The 25,189-nt window shown below is 42.2% G+C and overlaps 1 protein-coding gene across 2 annotated transcripts in view; it reads left to right on the top strand.

Moving 5' to 3' along the window:
• The window catches only part of LOC138261138 (uncharacterized), a 295,522-nt gene extending 270,931 nt beyond the window's left edge, over positions 1-24,591 (top strand). Inside the window, exons 18-20 of one of the 2 annotated variants that reach the window (XM_069209818.1) lie at positions 11,302-11,424; positions 15,784-15,826; positions 23,274-24,591. In XM_069209818.1, the coding sequence (XP_069065919.1) occupies positions 11,302-11,424; positions 15,784-15,826; positions 23,274-23,357 (250 nt within the window). In that variant the 3' untranslated portion in view covers positions 23,358-24,591. The remainder of the gene's footprint in view (positions 1-11,301; positions 11,425-15,783; positions 15,827-23,273) is intronic. The other variant, XM_069209819.1, reaches the window with a different exon arrangement.
• Positions 24,592-25,189: the final 598 nt, after the last annotated feature.

Raw genomic sequence — 25,189 nt, 5'->3', positions numbered from 1 at the left:
ACTGGGGACTTAAGTGTTGCCTGAGGAATAAGGCAAGGGCGCATGTTAATACCATTACTTCTTGCATTGTACATTAACAAGCTATATCCCTTCTTACTCAGTGCCATGCAGGATGTACCTAAAGTTAAAGGAGCTTTGTTACCAACCCTTTTGTACACAGATGAATGCCATGCTTATGACGTGGACACCACGGGTCCATGCTTATGTAGGCTTTATGCTCACCTTAGACTTGAGTACCAACTTCTATAAATCTTATATCGTGGCGTGTGGCCCTAAATGTATACAGCTTTCTATTGGAATCAGTCAGACTGCATTAGAACCTTTTCTTATTTAGGGGACACTTTTTCTTCCTTTGGGCTTGGGCTCCTAATATAGCACAGCCTAGAGGTAAACTGTTGAGTGCAATAGGTTGAAGTAGACTTGCTCGGTCATTTGCTACAAATGTATAGATCTGAGTGTACCGCGGTTGCGCTGTGTAGGGGGGGAATCTGGGGCACATCTGATTGTATGGCCATACAGTGGAAAGAAAACCGTTTTTGTAGACAGCTCCTTGCCGTTCCCATCTCTTCTTCCAGCAGCATTTGTCACAAACAGCTAGGTCTGAATTTCCTGGAAGATCTCCTCAGTGTGCTTTCGGCACATTTAATGCTGGCTATTTGGAAAAATGAGCAGGCAAGCTTGACCAGAGATATCACTATGGAATGTGTATCGTGTTACAGAGGTATGCGCATTCCCTGGCTAGCCTTTGTTAAATCAGCTTATTGCAAGATAGGGTTGTCGCAAGGCTGAGCTCTGTAATTCCCTTAGCAAGAAGCAGGTTTGCCATGCCTTGCTCAATCATGCGTCCCGCCAACAAATCTGCCGTGAAGCAGAAAAGCCCAGTGTGACTGGGTATTTTTGTAGAATATGCTTAAATAGTACTTTTAATTATTTACAGTACGCGGAGGGTGCTGGGGGTGCTCACTGCTGTTTCACTTTAGGGCAGATACTGTTAAATACTTCCTGTGCTTCCCACTTGGCTTCACACGCCACCTAGCTGATGTTCCCTGACCTTGCAACGGTACATCAGGTCAAACACTTTGCTTTTGTCTTGTAAATTCTATTACAGTTACACACACAAAATGCAATACTGCTTTTAAGGAAGATATGTCTGAATATCTGACAGGTGAAATTAGCCCTTCAGTTTTTATTGCAGGTATATGACTGTGAAATTGTTTTATATATGGGCTCATTTTAAAAAACTGTGGGGAAAGTGCATAGCGCAATTTCTATCTAACTCCGCACTGTTATGTCTGCCACCTTTGTGTTTTATTTAAAGTATTTTTATGGTAGTTTTATGCTTCACTACTGTAGAGTTGTTGTTTTTGTTGCTATGCATATTATGTCTTGCATAGTGTTTTCTTTTACTTTTATGGATGCCTGTTGTATCTGAATAAAGTGATTATGATTCTGAGCATGTTGTTGATGCTGGAGATCCAGCAGGGCAACTTAAGTTCCTTTGACCTGCCCTCGGGGGTGGTCGATGTCATGCTGTTACATCCTCACCAATCCATTAAACCTGTCAATGCTAGGCTATGGTCCTCAACCATTGCTTGGTGTGTGGGGATGGATAAGTGATCTACTGAAAGTGCATATTTCGGATGTGTTACATTTCTTTTAAACTCTTGACCCACAAGAGTTTGATAGGTGCACAGTTATTGGTTATTTGTTGCTTCTTTCAGCCTTTTTTTTTTTTGCTTACCTGACAAGCCATCATTGTTCAGCCTCTTATTGCCATGCAGTTTCTGAAGGGGCAGGTATATTTTCTTCCTTTTCTTTCTTTTTGATGCTGTAGTGGGATGTTAATTTGGTGCTCTAATTTTTGATGTGTTCTCCATTTGAGGCCATAAACAGTTGTTCCTTGAGACTTCTAACAAGAGTGTTTGTCATAGTCATCACGACAGCTAGGTTTGTTAACGAGCTGTAAAACATATTTTCAGCCTCTCATCACAGAGATGGTTTCTGGACAAGCTAGTCCTGTGGACAAAGGTGTTGATTCCTAAGGTTGATAACCATTTTCATGTATGGAATTAGACTACCTTGCCGATTCTCCTCTCACCTTCTCATCTAGCCAAGGGAAATGAACAGTTACATTGTTTGGACCCAGTAGGTGGTTAGCTTTTACAAAGACAGAACCCAGGAGTTCTAAGTAGCCAACCAGGGTTTCATGGCCTAGACTGAAACAATGATGACACTGGTTTCCAGAAAGGGAAGGCAATTCATAAGCAGATATTTCGTCTTTGGATAATCCTGTGTATTAAAGTCTGCTGCGCCCTAGCACAAGGATTATCAGTGCTGAATGTTTCTTTGTCGATGACCTGGTTGTTTGTGCACACATTCACCAGACACTGTGGTAATTTTGCCAGAGCTGTCAGTGCCACAGGGCTTCTTGGTTTGACTGTTTCCTCAGAACCGCCATCTGTCTGGTACTGGGTTTGTATTGGTTCATGAGGTTTAGAATATATTGGTAAAATTGTTCCTTAGAAGATGGGGTTTTTCTATTGAATATCCACCGGAAATATTGTCATGAAAGGTAACTTTATGTTTGATGGCATGTGTGGCAGTAGATACACATGCTCTGCATACTTCTGCCATCTAGGTTGGGTCCAGAAGGTTGCAAGTTGTTTTTCTTTGAAACCTCTTTCGAGTCACAAAGTATAATGACTACTCCTAATGTGCATGGGTATCTACTCCATTATCAGATTGTTTTCTTCTGCCGTCTGGTATGGTCATGATTTCATCCGCCATCTGGTACTGTTGTGCTTTCACCGAGCTCTGGTTCGAGACAGTCTTAGGCCTCTTCTGTTTGTGAAACCTTTCTAAATGTGTCAGTATTGTTCATCAAATGCAGTATTCTACTCCTTTACATTCCGGGACCGAAGAAACCTTTAATCGGATCACCTCACTTCATTCAAGGCCCTCACGGCCACACCCTTCGGGCCACCATTTTCTCTTTGCCATACCTTGGAGAATGTAACCCTAATAGAAAGGATGCCTTTCCATTTCTGTCCGAAGTATCACTCAAAGTTTCCACGGACTGATCAGCATTAAATCTGCAACTTCTGCCTGTCACCGGAACATAAAGAAGACTGCAAGGCCTGCCAGTCTTTTCTGGTTGAAAAAGACTCTGCAAGAACAGAAAGCCCACCTCAGAGAAATGCAGAGACAAGAGGTCGAGGAAACACCAGATGTTTTAAGACTTCAAGACACCATGTTAGACACAGAACAAGAGCAGGAACTTCACGAGGCTTCAGCTGCTGAAGAGGATGCTTTTTCTATCCAAGATTCAGACTCGGAAGCTGACACAACTTTCGAGATGCAAAAAATTTGCCCAGGATAATCAACCATGAGTAAACGTCCCCCCTGCTCTGACCAAAAAGTCCATAAGCATTGAAGCAAAGGCTACTGAGCCACCACTGCCCACAAGCCATGGCAGGCATCGAAAAACTCATTGGGACACCCCGCCATTGAGCTCGGCACCAAAAACTAAACAAAAGCCTTCCTTTTTGATACCAAGCCGAACACCCTCAGGCTCTGCAACGAAAGCTTCCACTTCCCACTCTGCACCAACTATATTGGTACTGGAAAAAATGCCTGCCTCTGCTCCGACAACTTCGGCACTGAGAGGCAAGAGTGCCTCGTCACCAAAATGACTGAGCGTGCCTACTGCCTCGGAATCTAGAACATCCCACAACCCTATCCTTCACAGGGTGAAACCGCTCCATGCCAAGCAGTCACAGCTGCATATCCAAACGCATGCAGGGGAGAGTGTTTTTTGTTTTGTTTTTTAAGCTGTTGTTAGTGCTGCTCCCAGAGGACAACTTTCTTTTGAAGAGGCTGTTGAATCACCTACGCCCCCAGCCAAACAAAGGAGAAGGGAGAAGACTTGATTGAGATTCACCCACCTCTACCACCGATCACTCCACCACCTAGTCCTTCTCCTCTACCATGTCAAGATAATTCCTTTGATATCTCCCGACAGGGCTCACCTCAGTCAGTCAACACAGACCCTTGGTCCCAATATGATGTGGACACTTACATAGACACTGACTCGGCGGTCTACTCAGCTATACTATGCCCACTGGACGATGCAACTTCTTTTCTAGAACTTACTGGGAGGGCAGCCACAGACCATATAAGGTACCCTTTCAGAATGAGCCCATTAAAGTCCACACAATATATACCTCTGCTTAAAGGCATGTGGAGGCACGCAGAAGATATTTTTCAAGACCCTGCTAGAGCACATATTATCACTCCGCAGGTGGAGAAAAAATATAAGGCTTCCCCATCTGATCCAATTTTTAACAAAGGTCAGATACCTGCAGACTCTTTAGTTGTATCTAATGCCAGGAAAAGAGCCAGTTCACAATCCGCTCATGATGCTCCGCCTCCTGATAATGAGAGCAAGCTCATTCATACTTCTGACAAATGTGTTGCTGCTCAGGCAATCACTGGCGTATTGCCAAAAACACACGGACTACATGCCATATAAGATCGTGCCCACTAGGACGAAACAGAGGAGCTTCTCCAGTACCTCCCAGAGCAGGACAGGAAAAGAGGCCGGGAATTTGTTAGTGAGGGGCCATTAATAGCTAACAATTCCATCCATTGTGCTTTAGACTCAGCTGACAGCAGCGAGAGGAATAAATACAAGTGTCCTTTTACGCCAGCATGTGTGGCTATGCATTTCCGGTTTTAAGCAGGAGATAAAGCAGACAATCTTGAATATACCATTTGACAAGGAACATCTTTTCGGCCCTCAAGTAGGTCAGTCACTAGAAAAGATGAAAAAGGACAACGAAGAGGCAAAATCCATGTGTGCACTCCAACTCCCTGCCTTGTGTGGTGCTTTTCATAGGTCTCCAAGCCCTCTGCATCAGGAACTTCGCTGTCATATACTAAGTCATCCCCACATAACCTCTCAAAGAGGATTTTACAAAGGTTCCTTTAGAGGGAACAACTACAGAATTAGGGAAAAAACACCCTTCCCTCGGGCCTCTTCCACTGCTCCAAGCAGTGGCTCATTCAACCTTCCCTAAGATCATCAAACACCTGTAGGAGAACGCCTTCAGCTTTTTCACCAAAATTGGCAAAAAATCACAACAGATCAATGGGTGTTCGATATTATCCAACCTGGGTATTGTCTGGAGCTCAATTCCACACCTCCAAACATTCCCCCTCGCACGCACAAACTTTCACAGGATCATGTCACTCTCCTCAAACAGGAAGTGCAGTCATTTCTGGTCAAAGGAGCAATTTAACAAGTTTCTCTATAACGTCAGTGAACCGGGGTATATTTACCAAAAAGAGCAGCTCCTTAAGACCTATATTAGAGCTCAGGCCTTTAAGTCATTACATTATATCAGAACATTTTGACGTGGTCACACCAAGATGTAATGCCATTGCTGCCACTGAGTGACTTTTTATTAGCACTTGATTTAAAAGACGCCTTTTCACATTCCAATACGTCTCCCTCACTGATTCTAGTGGCACCTACATGGGCCAGACAGCCATGGTTCATCACTGTTGGAACTCTCAATAGTGCCACATGAGAAGCTTCTCCTCGTCCCGGATCTTCTCACTCAGAACCACAGTAAAATCAAACACCCAAATCCCAAGGAGTTGAATCTTGCAATTTGGCTCTGAAAGTCATAGTTACTAAAATATGCTTCAAGAATGTATGGATATTCTTAAGGAAGCACGTAGACCAACTACTAGAGCATGTTATGCAACAAAATGGAAAAGTTTTACGCGCTACTGCATTGCTCTAAATTGGGATCCCTTGCAAGTGTCAGTGCGAAATATCATCTTGTATCTCCTTCATTTACAAAAGGCAAACTTAGCAAGCACTTACACTTAGCAGCTTACCTTTAGCACAGACAACATTCTACTCTTTCCAAAATGCCTCTTATTAAAGCTTTTATAAGAGTGCTTAAAAGAGTAATACTGCTAAGACTGTCTGCAGTGCCTTATTGGACCCTTAATGCGCTCCTCACTAGAATCACGGGCCCACCTTTTGAACCCCTCATGTCCTTTACAGTTTGTCGTGGAAATTGGCATTTTTTTTTTTTAGCTACAATAACTTCCCTGTGACATGTCTGTGATCTCCAGGCATTAACCTTACAAGAACCCTTTTTCCAAATACACAAGGATAAAGTGGTTGTTCATACCAATCCATTTTTATTTTTATTTTTTTTACCAAAAGTGGTATCTCAATTTCATTTCAATCAAATGATTGAATTGCCAGTCTTTTTTCTACAACCTGATTCTGTTGCTGAAACAGCCCTCCTCGCATTAGATGAAAAAAGGGCGCTTATGTTCTACATTGCTATGAATAAATCCTTTAGAAAAACAACTTTTTATTGCCTTTCCTCCACCACACAGACAACCCTATTACTAAACCCACTATACCGAGATGCATTGTCAAATGTATCCAAACTTGCTATGCAAAAGCTAAAAGGCCATTACCCATTCCCCCTAGAGCACGCTCAACTCGTAAGAAAGAATGCATCTATAGCCTTTTTAGGTAACATTCCAATAGCTGATATATGTAAAGCTGCTATATGGGCTATACCACTCACTTTCACTAAATATCACTGTGGATGTTTTAGCATGCCTACAAGCTAATGTAGGTCAGGCAGTGCTACGTACTCTGTTACAAAATACTAACAAACCCACAGGTTAGCCACCGCTTTTTGGAAGGCACTGCTTTACAGTCAGTGCAGAGCATGTATATCCACAGCCACACATGCCATCAAACTAAAAATGTTACTTACCCAGTAAGCATCCGTTTGTGGCATGTAGTGCTGTAGATTCACATGTGCCCCCCGCCTCCCTGGACACCTATGGCTGTGTAGTCATTTTTCCACATTTAGACGCATGGACAGTTCATTTTCATTAACGTATACTGCACTCCATTCATAACCACCTGCAGGAAAACAATCTGATAAGGGAGTTGATGCCCATGCGCTTTACCAGCAAGAGGAGGAGTCACTATACCTTGTGACTCGAAAGCCTTTTTGAAGAAAAACAACTTGCAACCTTCCGGACCCAACAAAAGATGACAGAACTATGCAGAGCATGTGAATCTACAGCACTTCATACAGCAAACAGATGCTTACTGGGTAACTAACATTTTCCATTTTTATGGTGCCTCTCTAACTTCTGATACCTGTTTTCTCAAAAATTTAGTAGGAAATTGTAGGTTCATCTGGGGTGTAGTGATGTGTTGATAAGTGCATCAATCAATCAAACATGACTTGTAGAGCGCGGCTAATCACCCATGAGGACATGCATTTACATCTTCTTTCCTTTTAGACAAATGTGATGGTGCTTTATTACTTTGCACTTTTTCTATCCAGGTACCAGCACTTTGCACTTCTAACATGACGCCAAAGCAGGCACTCAACATTACTGCCTCTGCTCAGCACTACTGCCTAGATTTATCACCTATTGGGCATCTCCATTGTCATTTGTAGTCTCTTCATGAATGTTGCTTGCGTTGTGTCCGTACCCTCAAATTTAAAGATCTCGGCATATTCTTTTGTGGTTTCTGTTAACATAAAGATACTTTATCACTTTTCCTTATCTACTTTCCTGTCTCCGTCTCAAGACCTTTACAATTACGACACTTCTAATTTTGTTAACACAGTAGTTTCCAGGTTTATTTTCTCAATGTTGAAGGTATTTTGTTTTTGATTAAAAAAAATAAGAAAGAAAATAAATTGTATAGACATTTATGCATCTTTGGGTGGCTGTTCTCCCTGTCATGCAGCTAACCATTGTTTCATACTTGATTGGTCTTTTGCACAGGCATATAACTGTTCTTTGGAAATAGCCCAGCAGGATCTATGTGAAAATTATAAAATCCTTTACTGAGAAAACCATTCCAAGAAAATGTTGACACACATATTTATTTCTAACTGTCAAACTCCCTCCCTGCCCTCACATTCCCCTTTAATTTCAACCCCAAGATACATTTGCAAGTCCCATCTGTTTCTTTCCCCAGAAGCAAATGTATGTGCTTATTGTGCCATTGTTTTTGTTTGTTATTTTACCATTATGGGTTTCTTAGAAGAGGTTTTAAAATAATGCCATCCTGCAAGGTATCCTTCATGGTAGATTTCTCATTAATGAATTAAATCATTAGCCTAGAAACTGTAAGGTTTCATGAACCTATTGTATAATCTTCAGTGATCATAAACAAGAGCTGTTTGTACTTTTATGCCTTGGTCATTTTTTTAAAGCACATCTCCGTTTGTACCTTGAGGATTTCTCATTGTTCAATCAGTTCTCAACAAAGCAATCCTTGCCTTGAACTAAATGACCAAGGCACTAAAGCATTCTAAGAAATATTTCTAGGCTATTTTGCAGTTGGTGCAGGCATGGGAGCTGCAGAGTGAAAGGTGTTTTTTTGCAGTAGGTCTAGTTTTTCCCGTAAGTCAGTCCAGTATTGATGAACACTTAAGCCCTCATTATGAACACGGCGGTCGAAACCGCCGTGTTCATGCTGGCGGTCTTCCCAGTGACCGCCATCTCCCCTGGAACCCTGCCGGCCGTATAATGTACATTCCTCAGGGCCGGCGGGCGGAAACATTGTTTCTGTCTGCTGGCCCAGGGGAATGCCTGGCCGGGACATTGCCGCCGCCAATGCCTCTGTGCGGCGTGTGACTTGCGCGATGGGTCACTGCACAGGGGCCACTGGACTGTGGGAGACACTTGGACCCAGCTCCTGTGTTCCAGGGACCACGCTCGTCAGGATGAGAGGGGACCCAGAGGACTGGTGATACAGAAGTTTGGTGCCTGGGTTGGCAGGGGAAAGATTCCGTCGACCCACAGGAGATTTCTTCTAGGCTTCCAGTGCAGGGTGAAGGCAGACAGCCCTCAGAGCATGCACCACAAGGAAACAGTCGAAAAAGCCGGCAGGATGAGGCGCTACAATGTTGCTGGTAGTCGTCTTGCTACTTTGTTGCGGATTTGCAGGTGTCCTGGAGCAGTCAGCGGTCGATCCTTGGCAGAAGTTAAAGAGGGGAGTGCAGAGGAACTCTGGTGAGCTCTTGCATTCGTTATCTGGTGAGATGCCCACAGGAGAGACCCTAAATAGCCCACAGAGGAGGATTGGCTACAGAGAACGGTAAGCACCTATCCGGAGGGGCCTCTTACGTCACCTGCTGGCACTGGCCACTCAGAGCAGTCCATTGTGCCCCAACACCTCTGAATCCAAGATGGCAGAGGTCTGGGACACACTGGAGGAGCTCTGGGCATCTCCCCTGGGAGGTACTGGTCTGGGGAGTGGTCACTCCCCTTTCCTTTGTCCAGTTTCGCGCCAGAGCAGGGCTGGGGGAATCCCTGAACCGGTGTAGACTGGCTTATGCAGAGAAGCGCACCATCTGTGCCCATCAAAGCATTTCCAGAGGCTGGGGGAGGCTACTCCTCCCCAGCCCTTCACACCTATTTCCAAAGGGAGAGGGTGTAACACCCTCTCTCAGAGGAAATCCTTTTTTCTGCCTTCCTGGGACTGGGCTGCCCAGAAACCTGTCTGAGGGGTTGGCAGCTGCAGTGGAGACCCTGGAAAGGCAGTTTGGCAGTACCCGGGTTCTGTGCTAGAGACCCGGGGATGCATGGAATTGTCCCCCCAATACCAGAATTCCCAATTCCATGATCCTAGACATGTTACATGGCCATGTTCGGAGTTACCATTGTGACGCTACATATAGGTAGTGACCTATATGTAGTGCACCCTTGTTATGGTGTCCCCGCACTCACAAAGTCCGGGGAATTTGCCCTGAACAATGTGGGGGCACCTTGGCTAATGCCAGGGTGCCCACACACACACACTAAGTAACTTGGCACCTAACCTTCACCAAGTGAGGGTTAGACATATACGTGACTTACATGTTACTTATGTGCATGTGCAGTGAAAATGGCTGTGAAATAACGTGGACGTTATTTCACTCAGGCTGCAGTGGCAGTCCTGTGTAAGAATTGTCTGAGCTTCCTATGGGTGGCAAAAGAAATGCTGCAGCCCATAGGGATCTCCTTGAACCCCAATACCCTGGGTACCTATGTACCATATACAAGGGAATTATAAGGGTGTTCCAGTGTGCCAATGAGAATTGGTCAAATTAGTCACTAGCCTGCAGTGACAATTTTAGAAAGCAGATAGACCATAAACACTGAGGTTCTGGTTAGCAGAGCCTCAGTGATACAGTTAGGCCCCACACTGGGAACACATACAGGGCATACATTATGAGCACTGGGGTCCTGCCTAGCAGGATCCCAGTGACATGTGGCAAAAACAAACATAAATACAGTGAAAATGGGGGTAACATGCCAAGCAAGATGGTACTTTCCCACAGTTTCCCTTTTTCCTTGGAAAGGGATTAGATTGCTGTTTTATTCTGTGTTATTTTAAATGAGTGAAGATTCCCCAATGGAAAAGAAAAACATGTTTAGCTGTAAAATCAATTCTTCGTCTTGTGTTTCTTTATTAAATTCATCAACAATTCTCCTCAAATTTAATTGAAGCACAGTTCTCGACTTCACATCTTTCTGGAAAATTTAAAGGAAAAGCAAAGGGTATGCATTATGTGAAGATGAATGCGTAAGGGTGTAAATCGGCAGTGTTACTCAATTGTTTGCTCACACAGTTCTTCATTTCCCACTGTTATTTTAATGATTTATATATAGTTTTGTCAAAATACACAAAACTTAGAAGAAAATATTTATTTTACATTAGTTTTATGTGTATTAATTGGAGAGAAGCATTTTGTTTCTTACTGTGTTGTGGAATCCCTTACATTGTTGGACATAGTCAGATTTTTACTTTAATGTGGTTGCCCATTTTGGAGCAATGGTTTCACAAGTAAGCTTCATTTTTAGGTTACCTTTTGTGGATTTCAAACATGTAGACATAACATTGTCTTTATGCAAAGACAGCCTTAACAACTATGTTATTGAGGCCCATCAAACCTCATTTGAGATTGGAAAATCATAATATCACACGGACCAAGAGTGCCTTGGGCGGGAATAAGTACTGATCAAGGGGAACGAATATATGTTTTTCAATCAACTATTTTATATGTATAAATTTTTTAATGTGATGTTTTCAGCTAGCAACAAGTATTTGAAATATTGGGATTGGGACCTGAAGTGTGAATTTCAAATCTATTTTGTTTCTGTTTAGTTTACACATTTTGCTTTGAACCTTTGCCAAAAATGTTTGCTACACATCAAGATTTTTATTTTTCAATTTTTCAACAGGTGGTCGCTTTATGGTTCGCAATATGTATGTGATCTCATTTACACATTCTTGATGCACTTAAATATGCTGGTACGCTCCGTTGGATTCCATATGATGGATATTCTCATCGAAAACTTCAACATGTAAGAGCTAATACATCTATAGGTATCTCTAAATATCATGTCATATACTTTGCGTTTTTCCTGCTTTTGAACTCAAATTGCTTTCATATTTGTATGCATATTTCCATTTCTAAATGCATATTTTTTCATTTCATTGCGTATATTCAATATATAATGCCACGGTACAAGTTAATGGAGCGCTACAGCTTACATACTATGTATTTATGTAGTATAATGTGGAAGAGGTCAATAGGTTTAGGCAAGTGTGCAGTGAAGATTCAGTCACCTGTTTCTTTTCCGTATTTGGCATCAGAAATCGCAATGGCTATCTTTCTCATAATAATATTATTGGGTACAGCATATAAGTCCAATACATGAGCACTTTTTTTTGCGAAGGGAGCATCTTCACATTCCTGAGAGAGTATTGAGGATGCTGACATTTTGCTGCAGGCCAAGCACCAACACTGTAGGTGTTGCTTTTTGTTTGGTTCAAAGGATCATCCTCAACAAAATAGAGTTAGACATGATGCTTGCTTTCCATAGCAAGGTTGCAGGCTCAAACATATTGACTAAGAAATTAGCAAAACCTATGTGTGTAAAAAAGCCATTTAGAAAACTTTTGTAGCACTGCTGGTTCTTATACATATATTAGCTTGTGGCCAAAGAAGAAAGTATTTCCATGATAACATCTAATGCTTGATTACTGATATAATGATGAATAACCCTTTATGCTGTCAATTTGAATAGTTTATTCCTGTGGCTTTTTTTTTCCCCCATAATTTTTATTACAGCAATAACATTAATTAATATATTCAGCACTAAATATTTAATAAAGCCTTTTAATATACACAGTGGGGATTCTGTTGTGTGTGTTCATCTATGGGAAAAAAGGGCTTCAGAATTCATTAATATTATCCTGTAGTCTCTGACGGGAATAGTCATGTTTGTATTGGCATTAAGGGTGGGCGGAAGTTGCAGAGTTGAATTCTGTGGAGTTGCATAAAAACTCCAGGAGATTCTGCGAATGGGCAGAAATTGGCATGTCGCACTGATTTTTAGCACCCGGGGTTTGTTTACACTGCAACATCAGTGCAAACTGCACCACGTGGCGCCCCCGGGGGTGCTGCTTCTTTGATACTGCTCAAATAGATTTTCTACTCGATCAGTAGCTTTCTCACCATGAATAGTCACGACCACCTGCGATGAGAGAATCTCACCTGCTGCCCTCCTAGCTCCTGAAATTTGTGCTATAGGACACCAATTTGCACTCGTCGACTTACCGCTGGCAAGCCGCGCACAACAAAGAACACCACGCTGCGGTTGGTGGAGTTTTTACCGTAACTGTGTGTTACAAGCGTAACACAAATTGACCAAAACGCTGCAAATTTCGCCGGTGGAGCAAAGTTTATCGCCCACCATTAACTGCCATTATCTCAGGGTAAGTCGTGGAAGATGAGTGGGCTTGTCCCTGGCTCAAGATGGTCCAAACCAGTGATTCCAAGAGTTTTGGGAAGCCTATTGCCAGTTATAATTACAAGTAGACCTCTAAATTCGTATATAAGAACTTCAGTGCGAGGGCACAAATATTTTTTTAATATTCTGAAATCAGCGGCTGTTTTCATAAAATGTGTTTGAGAGTCAGCTGGTTGCACCGCCTCAGTAAAACCAAATGATCCGAGCCAATCCTACTCCAGCAAGTTTGTTGAGTGGGTTTGTGTTGAGCTTCAGAGCTTTCTCCAGGAAAATTAAGAAACTTCCATTGATCCCAGTCCATGCCACCAATGCTCCCATTGAAGAACATGCATTGCATCAATAGTGTGTACAAGATGCTCAAGCATTTCTCCAGAATTCTTAAATTTGGATTATTGTTGTCTGTCATCGCACTGGTCATCCTAGATACTTTATCATAACAGTCATACATTCAAACCTATAGGCCATAGAACCTCATTAGTTGGTTCTTTCATCATGTCCTTGCTAGTGGATAAACCTTGTGCACTGTGACTGGATGACATCTTACGCTCCTCATGCACACCATTGGAGGACCCACAAAACATTTTAATTATGCCAAATTTGGATGTCTGCAAAAGATGCTTCATGTAGATTCCTCATTCTTGAATCTGTCCAGGTGTCGGTGTCCATGTCCACAACTGTAACTAGCTAATCCTGTCTTTCAAAGAGAAGCTTTTTTCATTATTGAGGTTCATTTAGTGCTTCTAAGGAGGGTCTCCATGGGGCCCTCAAGGGATAGCGGACAATCTGCAAGGGCATCCTACAAGAACAGCAGTCTTCTCCCCTAATCAAAATTATGGGGTTCACACTCCTTCCCCTGTTGTTTCTCTATATCCAACTTGCCTGAAGGGCTAGAATGTACCCTGCATGAGTGTCCTACAGGAACATCAGCCTTTCATGACCTGGTGGGAAGACCAGGATTTATAAGTATCTACCAAGTCAAGAAGAGAAACATGAATCTGTTGCGTAAATAAAACCAATCTCACACTTCAGTGACCCTATCCCATCTCTAATTATCAAGGAGCGCAATCTTGAGTCTGGACTAAGACCGTGAACTCATCCCCAGCACAAAGCTTAGTCTCAGAATGTCTGAAGATTGGTAAAGTGACAATAAAAACAGGGGCTGATCCACAGCATTCCTTCAGAGTGAAACTTTTAGAAAAACGTGTACACAATCAACTCTGCCCATACATTGAGCAGTTCAAATTGTTGGACATGCTCCAGTCAGGCTTTAAACCAGGTCAGAGCACCGAAACAGCCATCCTACACATCCTAGATGAGGCACTTAAAATCTTGGACCCCAACAATTCATACTTTCTCACACTCATCGATTTGTTATCAATATTTGACACAGTTAATCACAGCACCCTCCTGAAGTTACTAGAATACAGATTGGGGTTCTCTGGTAATGTCCTCAAATGGTTCACATCCTTCCTGCAAGGTCAGTCACAATGAATCAAACTGCTCGCCCTCCGACAGGTCGTTAGTCATTTAAGGATCCATCATCCCACTTACACTCTTCAACCCTAATATGCAACTACTAACGCAAATCTTCAATCAAACAAACTTTGATTACCACACGTATGCAGACAATACCCAGATATACTTAAAAGATTTCCTCTTTAGACAATGTGATTTGCCTCAATAACACCCTGCTAAAAACCCCAAACTGGCTCTCAAGTGACCATCTTAAATTAAACTCCACAAAGACAACATTCCTGCTAATCTCCCCTACCACATCTCCCTTCCTGTTCAGGAATGAATCAACACCCTTAACTCTCAATTGCAAACCAGTCATCATCAATTCAACGAAATCCCAGTGATAACTTTGGACAAGAACCTCAGCAAGCAAGTACATATTTCCAACTGTACCTCCTCAAGAAAGTGAAAGCAGCCACCAGACTTCAATACCACAGTGCAATCATTAGTTGTATCCAGAATAGACTGTTGGAATGCATTCTTAACTGTCCTAGCTAAATCATGAACGGCTCATCACAGGGCAGCCCTCAATGGTGTGGCAAGACCAGTAACAGAGAAGAGACGATTTGATCATATTACACCCGCCCTCATGTCTCTCACCTGGCTCACTTTCAAAACCACGATCCAGATGAAAAGTGTGGGTAGACCCAGAGCTCTTCACCAAAATGAACTCCTGGACTTGCAGAAAAACATATGATTTGAGGCAGCAGCCACTCTCTAAGGGGCTTTAGTTCTCTCCTGCTGGAACCACTGAGATAAAAAAAAAATATATAGAAATTATGCCGGCATATTTACTGGATCTGTCACAAGAACCTGGAACTCCCTCTCAACTGAAAGCAGGACTAAGCCATCAACCAGCTTCTTCAAAAGAGAGGTGAAGAGGATCTTATTAAAAAGACTCCTTGCCTACATATGTATTCTATGATGATCACAAATCTGTAGGACATCCGAGGTTTCTCTCACAAGACACAATTATCTACGGTCTCGCTTCATCAAAATACCTGGAGAGCAGACTATGAAAGTGTTACCTATTTGCTAAAACGCTGTCAGCAGACGATTATCTGTTGGTCTCCTGTAATGGGGTATGGCAAATACATATCTGCTCTCTGTTATTTACATAGATCATCAAAAAGGTATGGTATAGCTATGTACAGAACTCATATACCTGAGGGTCATGTTCATGCTTTATAAAAAATCTCGAAATGAATAAATAAATCCTATTTAGTGGATCATCTTACTTTTGGTCTTCAACATCACTTGCTATGATAACCTTTCTTAGGGCAGCACCACGATTACAAGAAAAATTCAGAGATGCATTGCATCAGTCAACTTGAATTTTTTGCATAATGTACACATGTTGAATTCTAAATCGTTTCTACTATTCTTTTATAGGCTTCCATGGTCTCAGCAAGTGGCACATTTCCTTCAAAACAAGGTATGTCTGCACGTTATCTAGAGGATTATTATGACTTTACAAAACTACTTCAGTTTTTCAAGACTTAATGTTCTCAACAAGGGCCTTAGTAATAGGGTAGCAGCTACAATGGGATGCTTTGCTGTCAATAGCTCCTTTCTAAGTAATCTACTGAAGATTCCCAACTGATGAGAATAATGGTAAATGAGTTTATTGTATTAATTTTTCATAATTTAATATTCTTTATGCATGATTGTATTCATACATATTGAATGCAACTGAGGAAATTGTAGATGGGTGGCAAGGTGAGGCAAGCACTAGCAAAGTCAGAAGGTCTGACCTTGGAAAGCTGGTGCAATGATTATTATAATTTTTTTTAATGTAATTGCAAACATGAGTCGCAAAGAGGGATAGCAAGAAGAAAAAGATCTTGCCACCTAATTTACACCAATCATATATTTGTTTTTAAAATGTGTAATTTAAAAGAATAATTAAGTATGGTATGTTATTTTAATGTATTAATACAGGAGCTAGCATGCTTACAGGTAGTCTTAGAACAGGCAGAGAAACTCTTTTATGGTTCATTCCACGTAACCGGAAAATATCATCCTTATTGGCACAAAGAAAACATACTATTAGCTTTGACTTGCGGTAACCTGAAAATATAATTTTTGCATACAACGATTACTAAAAATGTGATCAAATAACATGCTGTATGATCGGTGGGCGGAAGCAAAATGTGAATGACAGTTGAACAGACCAGTGATGAAGAGGGCTGGGCAAAGCCCCTATGCAAATGTACATACTTAAATATGTTTTTATTTTTGAATTCTGTGATTAAATTAAGATGAGGATATTGTGAGAGTTTAAAATGGCCAGCATTGGGTGGGGTGTGTTCACATCACCAGTTACTCTCCCTTTTGTCAATAGAATTAAAACAAATAGGGTTTGAAGGCACCTTCACACCCAAGGAAACCACCTATGTGAATCAGCGGCCAAAGTACTTAGATTTTTTAAAATTAGATGCTGGAATCAAACAATCCATCTCACTAGATGTCATCGGGAAAACTTTGCACTTTTTTACTTAGTTCAGGGGACAGTGTCATTGGTTCCATGAGAGTATCATCTCTTATGATAGAGACTTCTATTTCTCACCTTAAAATACTCCCCAGGTGTCAGACTAGATCTGTAAAATGCTGAGCAGTACCACTGCGTGTTGATAAGTGGTGTACAGCAGTTCCATGTAGACGTCTGCGTCAAAAGTGATGCTGCGGGGTGCCTTCTATGCGGCACGCTGACACCAGTTGCTTTCTTTTTGCTCCAGAAGTGTGAATGCGGAAAGCTAATGTGGTAATTTTTTGACAATCTTTTTCAATCCTACTGTCGAGTATTTATGCTCCCAGTGTACTAGGATCATGTCCCGTGCAAAACCTACAGGGTATAAACCTTGTGGTGAACCTCACAGACAGATGCCTGTGTCTGATCCCTACTTGGTCTGTCTCTGGTGCCTGGGATTGGTACACAGCCCCAAAGCCTGCATAGAGTGCAAGTCTGTGCACCCCAGAGTGATTTGCAAGCGGACGACTGAGGCCCCGTGGTGTGGCAGAAAGCTCAGGGCCCTTCCACAGGAAGATCTTGGAGCTGTTCCTGCGCACGGACATGTTCCCCACACCAGGCCTCATTGTGTAAAACCAAAAATAAGTAATTGAAGCTTTCGTCAGCTTCTAGGCCCTGCTCCCACTCTCACGCCTCAGAGCCAGCATCTGAGCCCACTCCATGCTACCCAGAGTTCCCCCGAGCTGGAGCAAAGCCCGTCCAGTTGAAAGAATTGTATACACCATGCGTGCTGTCTTCAGGCCTCTGCCATGCTCATCCCCCACACCCGCAGAATAGTGCATAGAGCACAACCACACAATGGAAATAACCCACAACACGGAGGAAAGAGATAGCCCCCCCCCCCCCCCCCCCCGGGGGGGTCGTACGTGCATCAAACTCACTCTCAAATACCCCAATAGATAGCACATCGACACAACACCTGCACGTGACAATATAGGAAGGTTACTCAAGGAGTGGAGACAGTCTGTTCCGGACAAATGGGTACTCAGTATTCTGCTTCATGGTTGCTATGTAGAGCTTCATTACCAACCACCAATTGTGAAACCAGACAAAAGTAGTAAAAAGAGAGAGCTAATTCCCTTGGAACAAGAGGAGAAAGACTTTCTAAAGAAGGAAGCGATAGAGAAGGTACCAAGGAATGAACACAACCAGGACAAACCCTAATACTTAAACAAGTTCATGAAGACCCTAAAGTTAAAGATGACTTCGTTGCAAGAAGTCATTCTTCTTTTTTTTATTTAAAAAAAAAAAACAAAAAGAGGACTACATGAGGCAATCGTAAACCTCAAGGACACCTACCTACATGTGGCGCTGGTCTAGGAAGGCTTCCCCTGAATTGGTGGCAGTAGTAAAGAATATGGGTTTCCAATTTGATTATGAGTTGCCCCTCTATTCTAAGGTCAATGAGCTTTCTTATTCCTGCTTAATCCTGCCCAAAACCTTATGCAGGATTCCACCACTATTGCGCTAGTATTTACGATCTGCAGTGTGTCAGACAACCGTTTTGAACCAACTTGATTATTAGAACTCTGATTTTTGGTGCACCTGACTATTTACTTAAGCGGCTGTACATAATTCTGACATTGCAGCTGAACTGGCTACCAGCACCCAAACGAGCGGCCTTTAAATCTCTCTGCTTTGTCCATAAAGCTATTCATCGTAGTTGCCCAGTATAGGTACAGGAAAATTGCAGTGTTACCATCCATCTACACCTCTGCACTCAATGAACTCCAACACTCTGGGTGTCCCTAAACCTGAAAGCATTCAGGCTCTGCCCCATATCTATTAACCTTTATGCTTTTGAAAAAGATGAAGACTTGGCTTTAACCTCTTATAACTTTAAGTTAGAGAAGCCACCACCTTTGCGGTTTTCCTATCTAGCACCAGGACACCTTTTAGGCAACAGTTTGTGCTGTTAAATAAATACATGTCCCAGTGAGCAGCAGGTATAAGAAATCTTTCATGTCTGTGGGAAACAATGTACTTTACCATTTCAGGGTGCTCCTGTTTAGAATTAAATTGGCACCAAGGGTATTATGAAATGCCTTGCAGTGTGGCAGCGCACTTGAGAAGACTGGGTATATGTGTACCCCCACTTGGACGATTGTCTGGTTAAAGCACATTTGCGGACACATACCGAAGTAGCATCCAGTCATGCAATGCTCCACATATATGTATTCTCCCTAAACTTAGATAAATCATCCCCAGTCCCTTGAGGCTGCAACACTAAACATGAGAAAGGCCAAAGCATTCCCAGTACAAAAGAGTTTTGGTATTAACACAGCAAACTGTCCTCTACCAGAAAGAACAATCTCTGACCATGTATGAGCATGGTAGCCTCGTGCATGCCTCTAATACTTCACTGCAATTTTCCATACACATGTCAAGGGGAAGCAGTGCAACTTCGGACTGACAACACAAGAACTAAACTACTGGATAGCTGTATTACTTCTAGAGTTATATCTCTGTGTAGGATTGGACAGCACATGTAATCTGGTGCTGTGAACAGCCAGGAGGCGGCATCCTTCATAATTTATTGTCCTCCCCTCTGCCTGAGGACTATTGGAAAAGAAAAGTATGGCACACGCTGAGACCGGTTCGCCCTACCCTTTGCAACTGCTGTTGGACTTGATTATGCTACACAATATGGCCACATTAGACGACATGACAGCTCATTAGAGGCAATGATTGTCTTCTTTGGCCACAACCAAACTGTGCATCCTCTGGAAGTAGAAAACGCGCACCCCGCCTCGGCTCAGTGAAAGGCCTGAAGCTACGGTCACTCAAGCACATTTTGAGAAAACAATATACAGGTCGAATGACCAGCTGCATGACTGAGTGCATCTGGGGCCCCCTTCTTTGTCTTTTGACTTAGTGAATTAGAACTTGACTGCTGAGACCAAACATTCATTCTAAATCTCCTTCCACCTGTGACATTGATCTCCACGACTGTCAGTTGTGCCCTGGAATTCCAAGATAAGACCTTTGAACTGGAATGAGGGTGAGGTGAATGAGCGGAGGGTAGGACTATGCCTGTGGTTCCTGAAGACAGAAGATGACGTACTGTGGGTGCTTCCACACTTTGTACCTGATTTTTCCATGTAAGACTCTCAGTTCGTTACAAGGTTGTCATGTGATTGTGATGCCCAAGAATGTTAATCTTTTCTTCCCTTGTTCTTTTATTATAAAGAAACAGAAGGTCCATATGAGGGAAATGTAAGCCTTCACTTCCGTGGCAGCATGTAAAGAAACCAGCAATAGATTGTTTTTTAGTCTGAAAACCAAACACCATTAATTTAATACATTTCTTAGAATCCCTCTCAAGTGATGTATTGTACTCAGTTTAAAAAATAAATTGAAAAACGTTGTACTCGAAATAACATTGTGGCGCAGCGCAAGTTAAAAAGTGAATGTAAAGAACGCAAGTGCTATTCAGAAAGTAAATCTGGGCCAGTGACTGATAAGGATACACAGGTGTTGTACGACACCCAGTGTGGGAGTGTTCTTATCCTAAATCAATTCAAAACAGTCCACTGAAATAGTTTTCGACCCTAAAAGGAATTATTTGGACCAAGGTCATCATTAGGACAAGGAAAAGATCGAAGCACCTAATAGTGGTGAATCTTACAACAAATTGGTCTGATGTACTGTGGATTGACTTAGTGACATCTTCTAAGTGTAACTCTTGATGTCAAACTAACGTAGACAAAAACTGTCCGTTGATCAGTGTTTTTGAGTCCGATGAGGTTTGTCGGCATCAGTCAAGGCAGTCAGCCTGCAGCTGCGCTGTTGCTCCATCAAGATCTCCTCAATTGGTGCTGGCCAAGCACATCCAACTGGATGTAGGTGTCTGCCAATTTCTTTTTTGGCAATTTACACTGCAACTTTGTAGCTATCTTTATGGAGTAACAATGCATTCGTGCGCTGACTGCCTTGATTGAAGTCACTATGGTGACACTACCGGAAGTTTCTTTAATACACCAGTTATCAACAGATTCTTGGAAGGTGCTAAAAGGGTGGCACAACCAAGGTCAGCACCCGCCCCATTTTGCAATCTGAACCTGGTGCTCACACAGCTATTGAAAACCACCTTTTGAGCCATTCAAAAAGTCGGACTTAAGTATGTAACACTCAATAAAGCATTCTTCATTGTCATTACTTTGATACATAGTGTCATATTGGGAAGCATCCTGAAAGCTGAACTAGGAATGAGTTCCTCCCGTTGCTTACCATTGGCTGTATGTGTTGTTTTGGACAATCTAGCATGTCTTTGTCCCTCCTGTGGAGCATAGTTCTTTACCTTCTTTTGATAGACTGAATTGTATCCTCCCACTGCTCGCTTTTTAGTGAACTACTTTGTCTTTAAGTTGAGAGCTCCATGAGAGTGCATGTGTTGTCCAGCCCTCCCTCCTCTGCTTCTTCCCCGCTGAAATCCCTGTCTCCGTGGCTCTAGGGCACTTGTTCTTAACTTGTGGTCCAAGGTGCTCCCTGGGTCTGCAACGTATATTCATGAGGTCCGCAATGTTTATTCAGGGGGTTTGTGACTGCTTAGAAAAATACGTAATATTAACATACTCAAAGTGTAGATAATAAGGAACAAAATGTAAACGTGAACATTTTAAAATGGTAAGCAAACGTGAAAGATTGCAATTGGAGGCTGAAGATTAAATTGGTGTCCTCAGGTTGATTGATGGGAGCAGTGCAATGCTTAAAAGGTAGTATAGTGTGGACGATAGGTGGCCTCAGTGGAAGTTAAAAAAGCCACACCCTTCTCAGTAAATTAAAATTTAGATTTATTACACTTATTTGTGAATTAAAAAAAATCATCATTTGTGTATTTGAGTGTGTGTTTGTCATTTCTTGTCTTGTTCTGTTTATAGGCTATGGTCATTGAAATTGGTAAAGTTGGGCTCCCCGGGTTTCATCAGTGGTTGGGTAAGGGTCCCCAGATCCCAGTAATGAGTGCGTGCGTATCCCCATAAGTCAGAAGGTTGCGAACTGGTTAAGAATCACTGCTCCAGGGCACTTAAAGCTCCTTGAGAACGACACAACAAACTCGAGGAGAACAAAGAGTTTATATTCCTAGGTCTGGGTGTTACAGCTCAGAAACAAATAGCAAGCTCTGTTTTCGAGTCTAGAGGGCTTGACTTGTACTGACATCCACTCCAAATGCATCTTTTGGTATTCAAAATATTGATATTTCTCGTGACTTAACGACTCTTTAGAATATCCCTCATTTTATAATAAGACATTGGACTAATGAAAACCACAGTTTCCCAGCAGCACAGCATCCCTTTTGTGTGTTTTCCAAATTGCATGTTGCATAATTATCCTGCATGAAAATGTGAAGTATTTTAAACTTTAGAAATGTCATGCATGGCCAGCGAATTGGAGGGAATAGTGCTCTCTGCCTTAACTTTACTTTGCTGGATTTCAAGAAGGAACTAGCATAAGCAGCATTGTGTGCAATGGGCTTCTAGTGTAGGTGCAGTGTGTCTTTCCTTCAAATGTGTATCTCAAGTACCAAAAAACACAAACTAAGCCTACTCTGGCACAACGTGTACCACATCATGCTTTCAGGTACAGAAAGACCTGCATCACATCAAGTTTAACACATACGGCCCCCTATCGTGTACGCACACCTGCATCTTTTTTTTAATACAAACGTGATATTTAAGGGAAATGGGCATTTCAGCTCCTTCCTGTCCTGTGACATTTACCATCCTCTTGCTACCACTGAAAAAAATGGGAAGTACTTACTTGATTTAAGACACAAGCATGCATGCGGTTTGGGTGTATGCCCACCCCAAAAAGAACAAGGCCCACTGTCCCTTGAGTTTCAGCCAGCAACACAGCATTCACTGATCTTGCATCCCACCTGCTGAGATTGAAGACCCATCAGTTCATGTAGCTGGGAAGCATAATTCCGAGTTCCTGAACCCATGAGGCTTTTGGGGAAAGCACCTTGCCTCAGTGGTCATGAATATCAGTCATATCGTCATCCTATTGGCAATCTTGATTTCTGTGTGTGTGCAGTCATACCTCTGGTGCAAAGACATGATTTTGCTGCCATGCTCTTGACTTTACGGCAGCCTGTTAATGAGGCAAAGCAGGTGACTTGCAACCACCCAGCGCAGCAGCCGTCTTGCTGTACGACATGGCCTCAAACACATTGACAAAACCAATAGATCTTGCACAGGTGAAGCAGGCAGAAAAAATACTTGCACTTGTGGATGTGTGGATTGTTAACCCTCCCCGCATTTGGTGTTTCAGGTATTTGACCTCTGTAGTACTTGTAGTTCTTCCAATGGATTCTCATCAGATTGGTACTAATGTCTATCTTTCTCTTCAGGTTTCATCATCGTGTATCTTCTTTACTCCAGCAGAGCGTAATGAGTTGAAGAAAAAGATTGAAGTGTGTCAGGCAAGAAGATAACAGCAGATGAAGATAACGCACAAGGTTCAAAGCAAGAGCTCTTTGCAAGACGCTGCCATCGTGCAGTTTCATTTTGTGATAAGCTATGTGGTCACATGATCACAATTGGCCAATCACAGTTACAATGTATGCATGGACCCAACCAGCCAATCCAATCGTTGAGTACTTTTGTTTTTGTTGGAAGATTTATGTAATTTATGGCTGCACTTCATGGTAGCCTTACTGACATGTTTCTGTATTAAAATGTTTTAGTTCAAGCCTACAAGGAGACATTACAATTTAGAAGTTATTACCATTTGTTATTCTTTGGCACATGCAATATTTCCAGTACCGGCTTCACTGGACGCACTACACCCACAAAACAGTCCAGGCCGCTTGGGCTTCCGGGATATGTCCAGCGCTTGGGCTGTTTAATTCGAAGGGCTTTTTAAAGGTTTTTTTTTTTGCAGACCACAGGACGTTTGGACGGCACCACTGCACAAATCAAAGGATTTTGAGGCCAGCATCCTGTTTTGTCCAGACGTGTCTTAGTGGAAAAAAGCAGGTTTTGAAATTCCCAACCTTCACACCTGTGAATGAACAAAAGCACGTGTATTATGGAAAGGACACCCAAGTGCCATATATGTACTGTCCGCGCGCCCCATGCTGAGCGGGGTGTGAGTAGTGGTCTACCATGTGTGGTCATACCAAGGGGACAAGCGGGACTCGCCTGATCTGACGTATGCCTCTGCCTGGTGCATCACTTGGTTTAATGCAGCAGTCAGTCTATGCCATGGTGCTATTTTCGGTTATTTGAGAACTGCTTCTCTTTTGCCAGCAATTTCTAAACCTCTGCTTTATTTCACTTTTAACGCAGCGTTGTAATCAATTGTTCTTTCCTGATCATAAGCACCATTTTTAGTTATTTTAACTGCTTGAGTGACTGGGTGGAAAATCTCTTTGGACACCTCCATCCACCAATATATATATATATATTTTAATAGAATATTACTTGCTTGATCGCCAAGCCTTGCGTCGCAACCCATTAGAGTTACGTTGCAGTGTTCAACTTCAGTGGCACAATTGTGCTCTGTTCCCTCTCGTACTGTGTATGAGAACTGGCATTTTGGGCAGAGCTGGACCTCTGCATCTTAGGACTGTGAGTTGAATAGAGCTGGCCATTCAGTCACAGTGTAAAGAGTGTGTTTTCTAATTTCCTGTATATAGGGTTGAAGTCTTTTTGTCATTGAATCTCAAAAAAAAAAAAAGTTTGTGAAGTGGACACGGTTGTGCAGTGTGATGGTTGGTGCTTCTCTTTCTGGAAAGCTGTTCCATACAGCAAAGACGTGTTCTGATTTGAGGAAATGATAGCATTATGCATGGAGTGCCGCCCTTTCCAAGTATGCTTTTGACTGTTTTATAAACTCGATGTTGCCAGAAAAAAAGAGGTTTGTGCATATGCCATGCACAGTTTTGTATCCATACGGATGAGAATTATTTGTGTTTTTTTTTTTTTTTTTTTATTTTTTTTTTATTTTATATAACTATGGCGAATAACAAAACGAATTTTCTATGTTTTCTCTCTGTGATCAAAATATAAAGCTCATTCACAGTACATGTAATTGAGAAATAAAGGAAACCTTGAAGGTTCAGCATTTTTACAACTAACGTTTGTCGTAGGAATAAAACAGACTGATAAAATCTTATGAGTATATGAACCAAATGCAGATGCTTGCGCCAGCCGACATAGTGCATTGAATGCTCACAGCGCCACTTCTAGAATGCCAACCAGAAGTAATACCACTAGGTGTTTAGCAATGCAGATTTGCATGCCTGGTACCAGGAACTGTAGT

The sequence above is a fragment of the Pleurodeles waltl genome, chromosome 10, assembly GCF_031143425.1.
Source record: "Pleurodeles waltl isolate 20211129_DDA chromosome 10, aPleWal1.hap1.20221129, whole genome shotgun sequence".
Classification (NCBI taxonomy): Eukaryota; Metazoa; Chordata; class Amphibia; order Caudata; family Salamandridae; genus Pleurodeles; species Pleurodeles waltl.
This window is presented reverse-complemented; position numbering and strand designations above follow the sequence as displayed.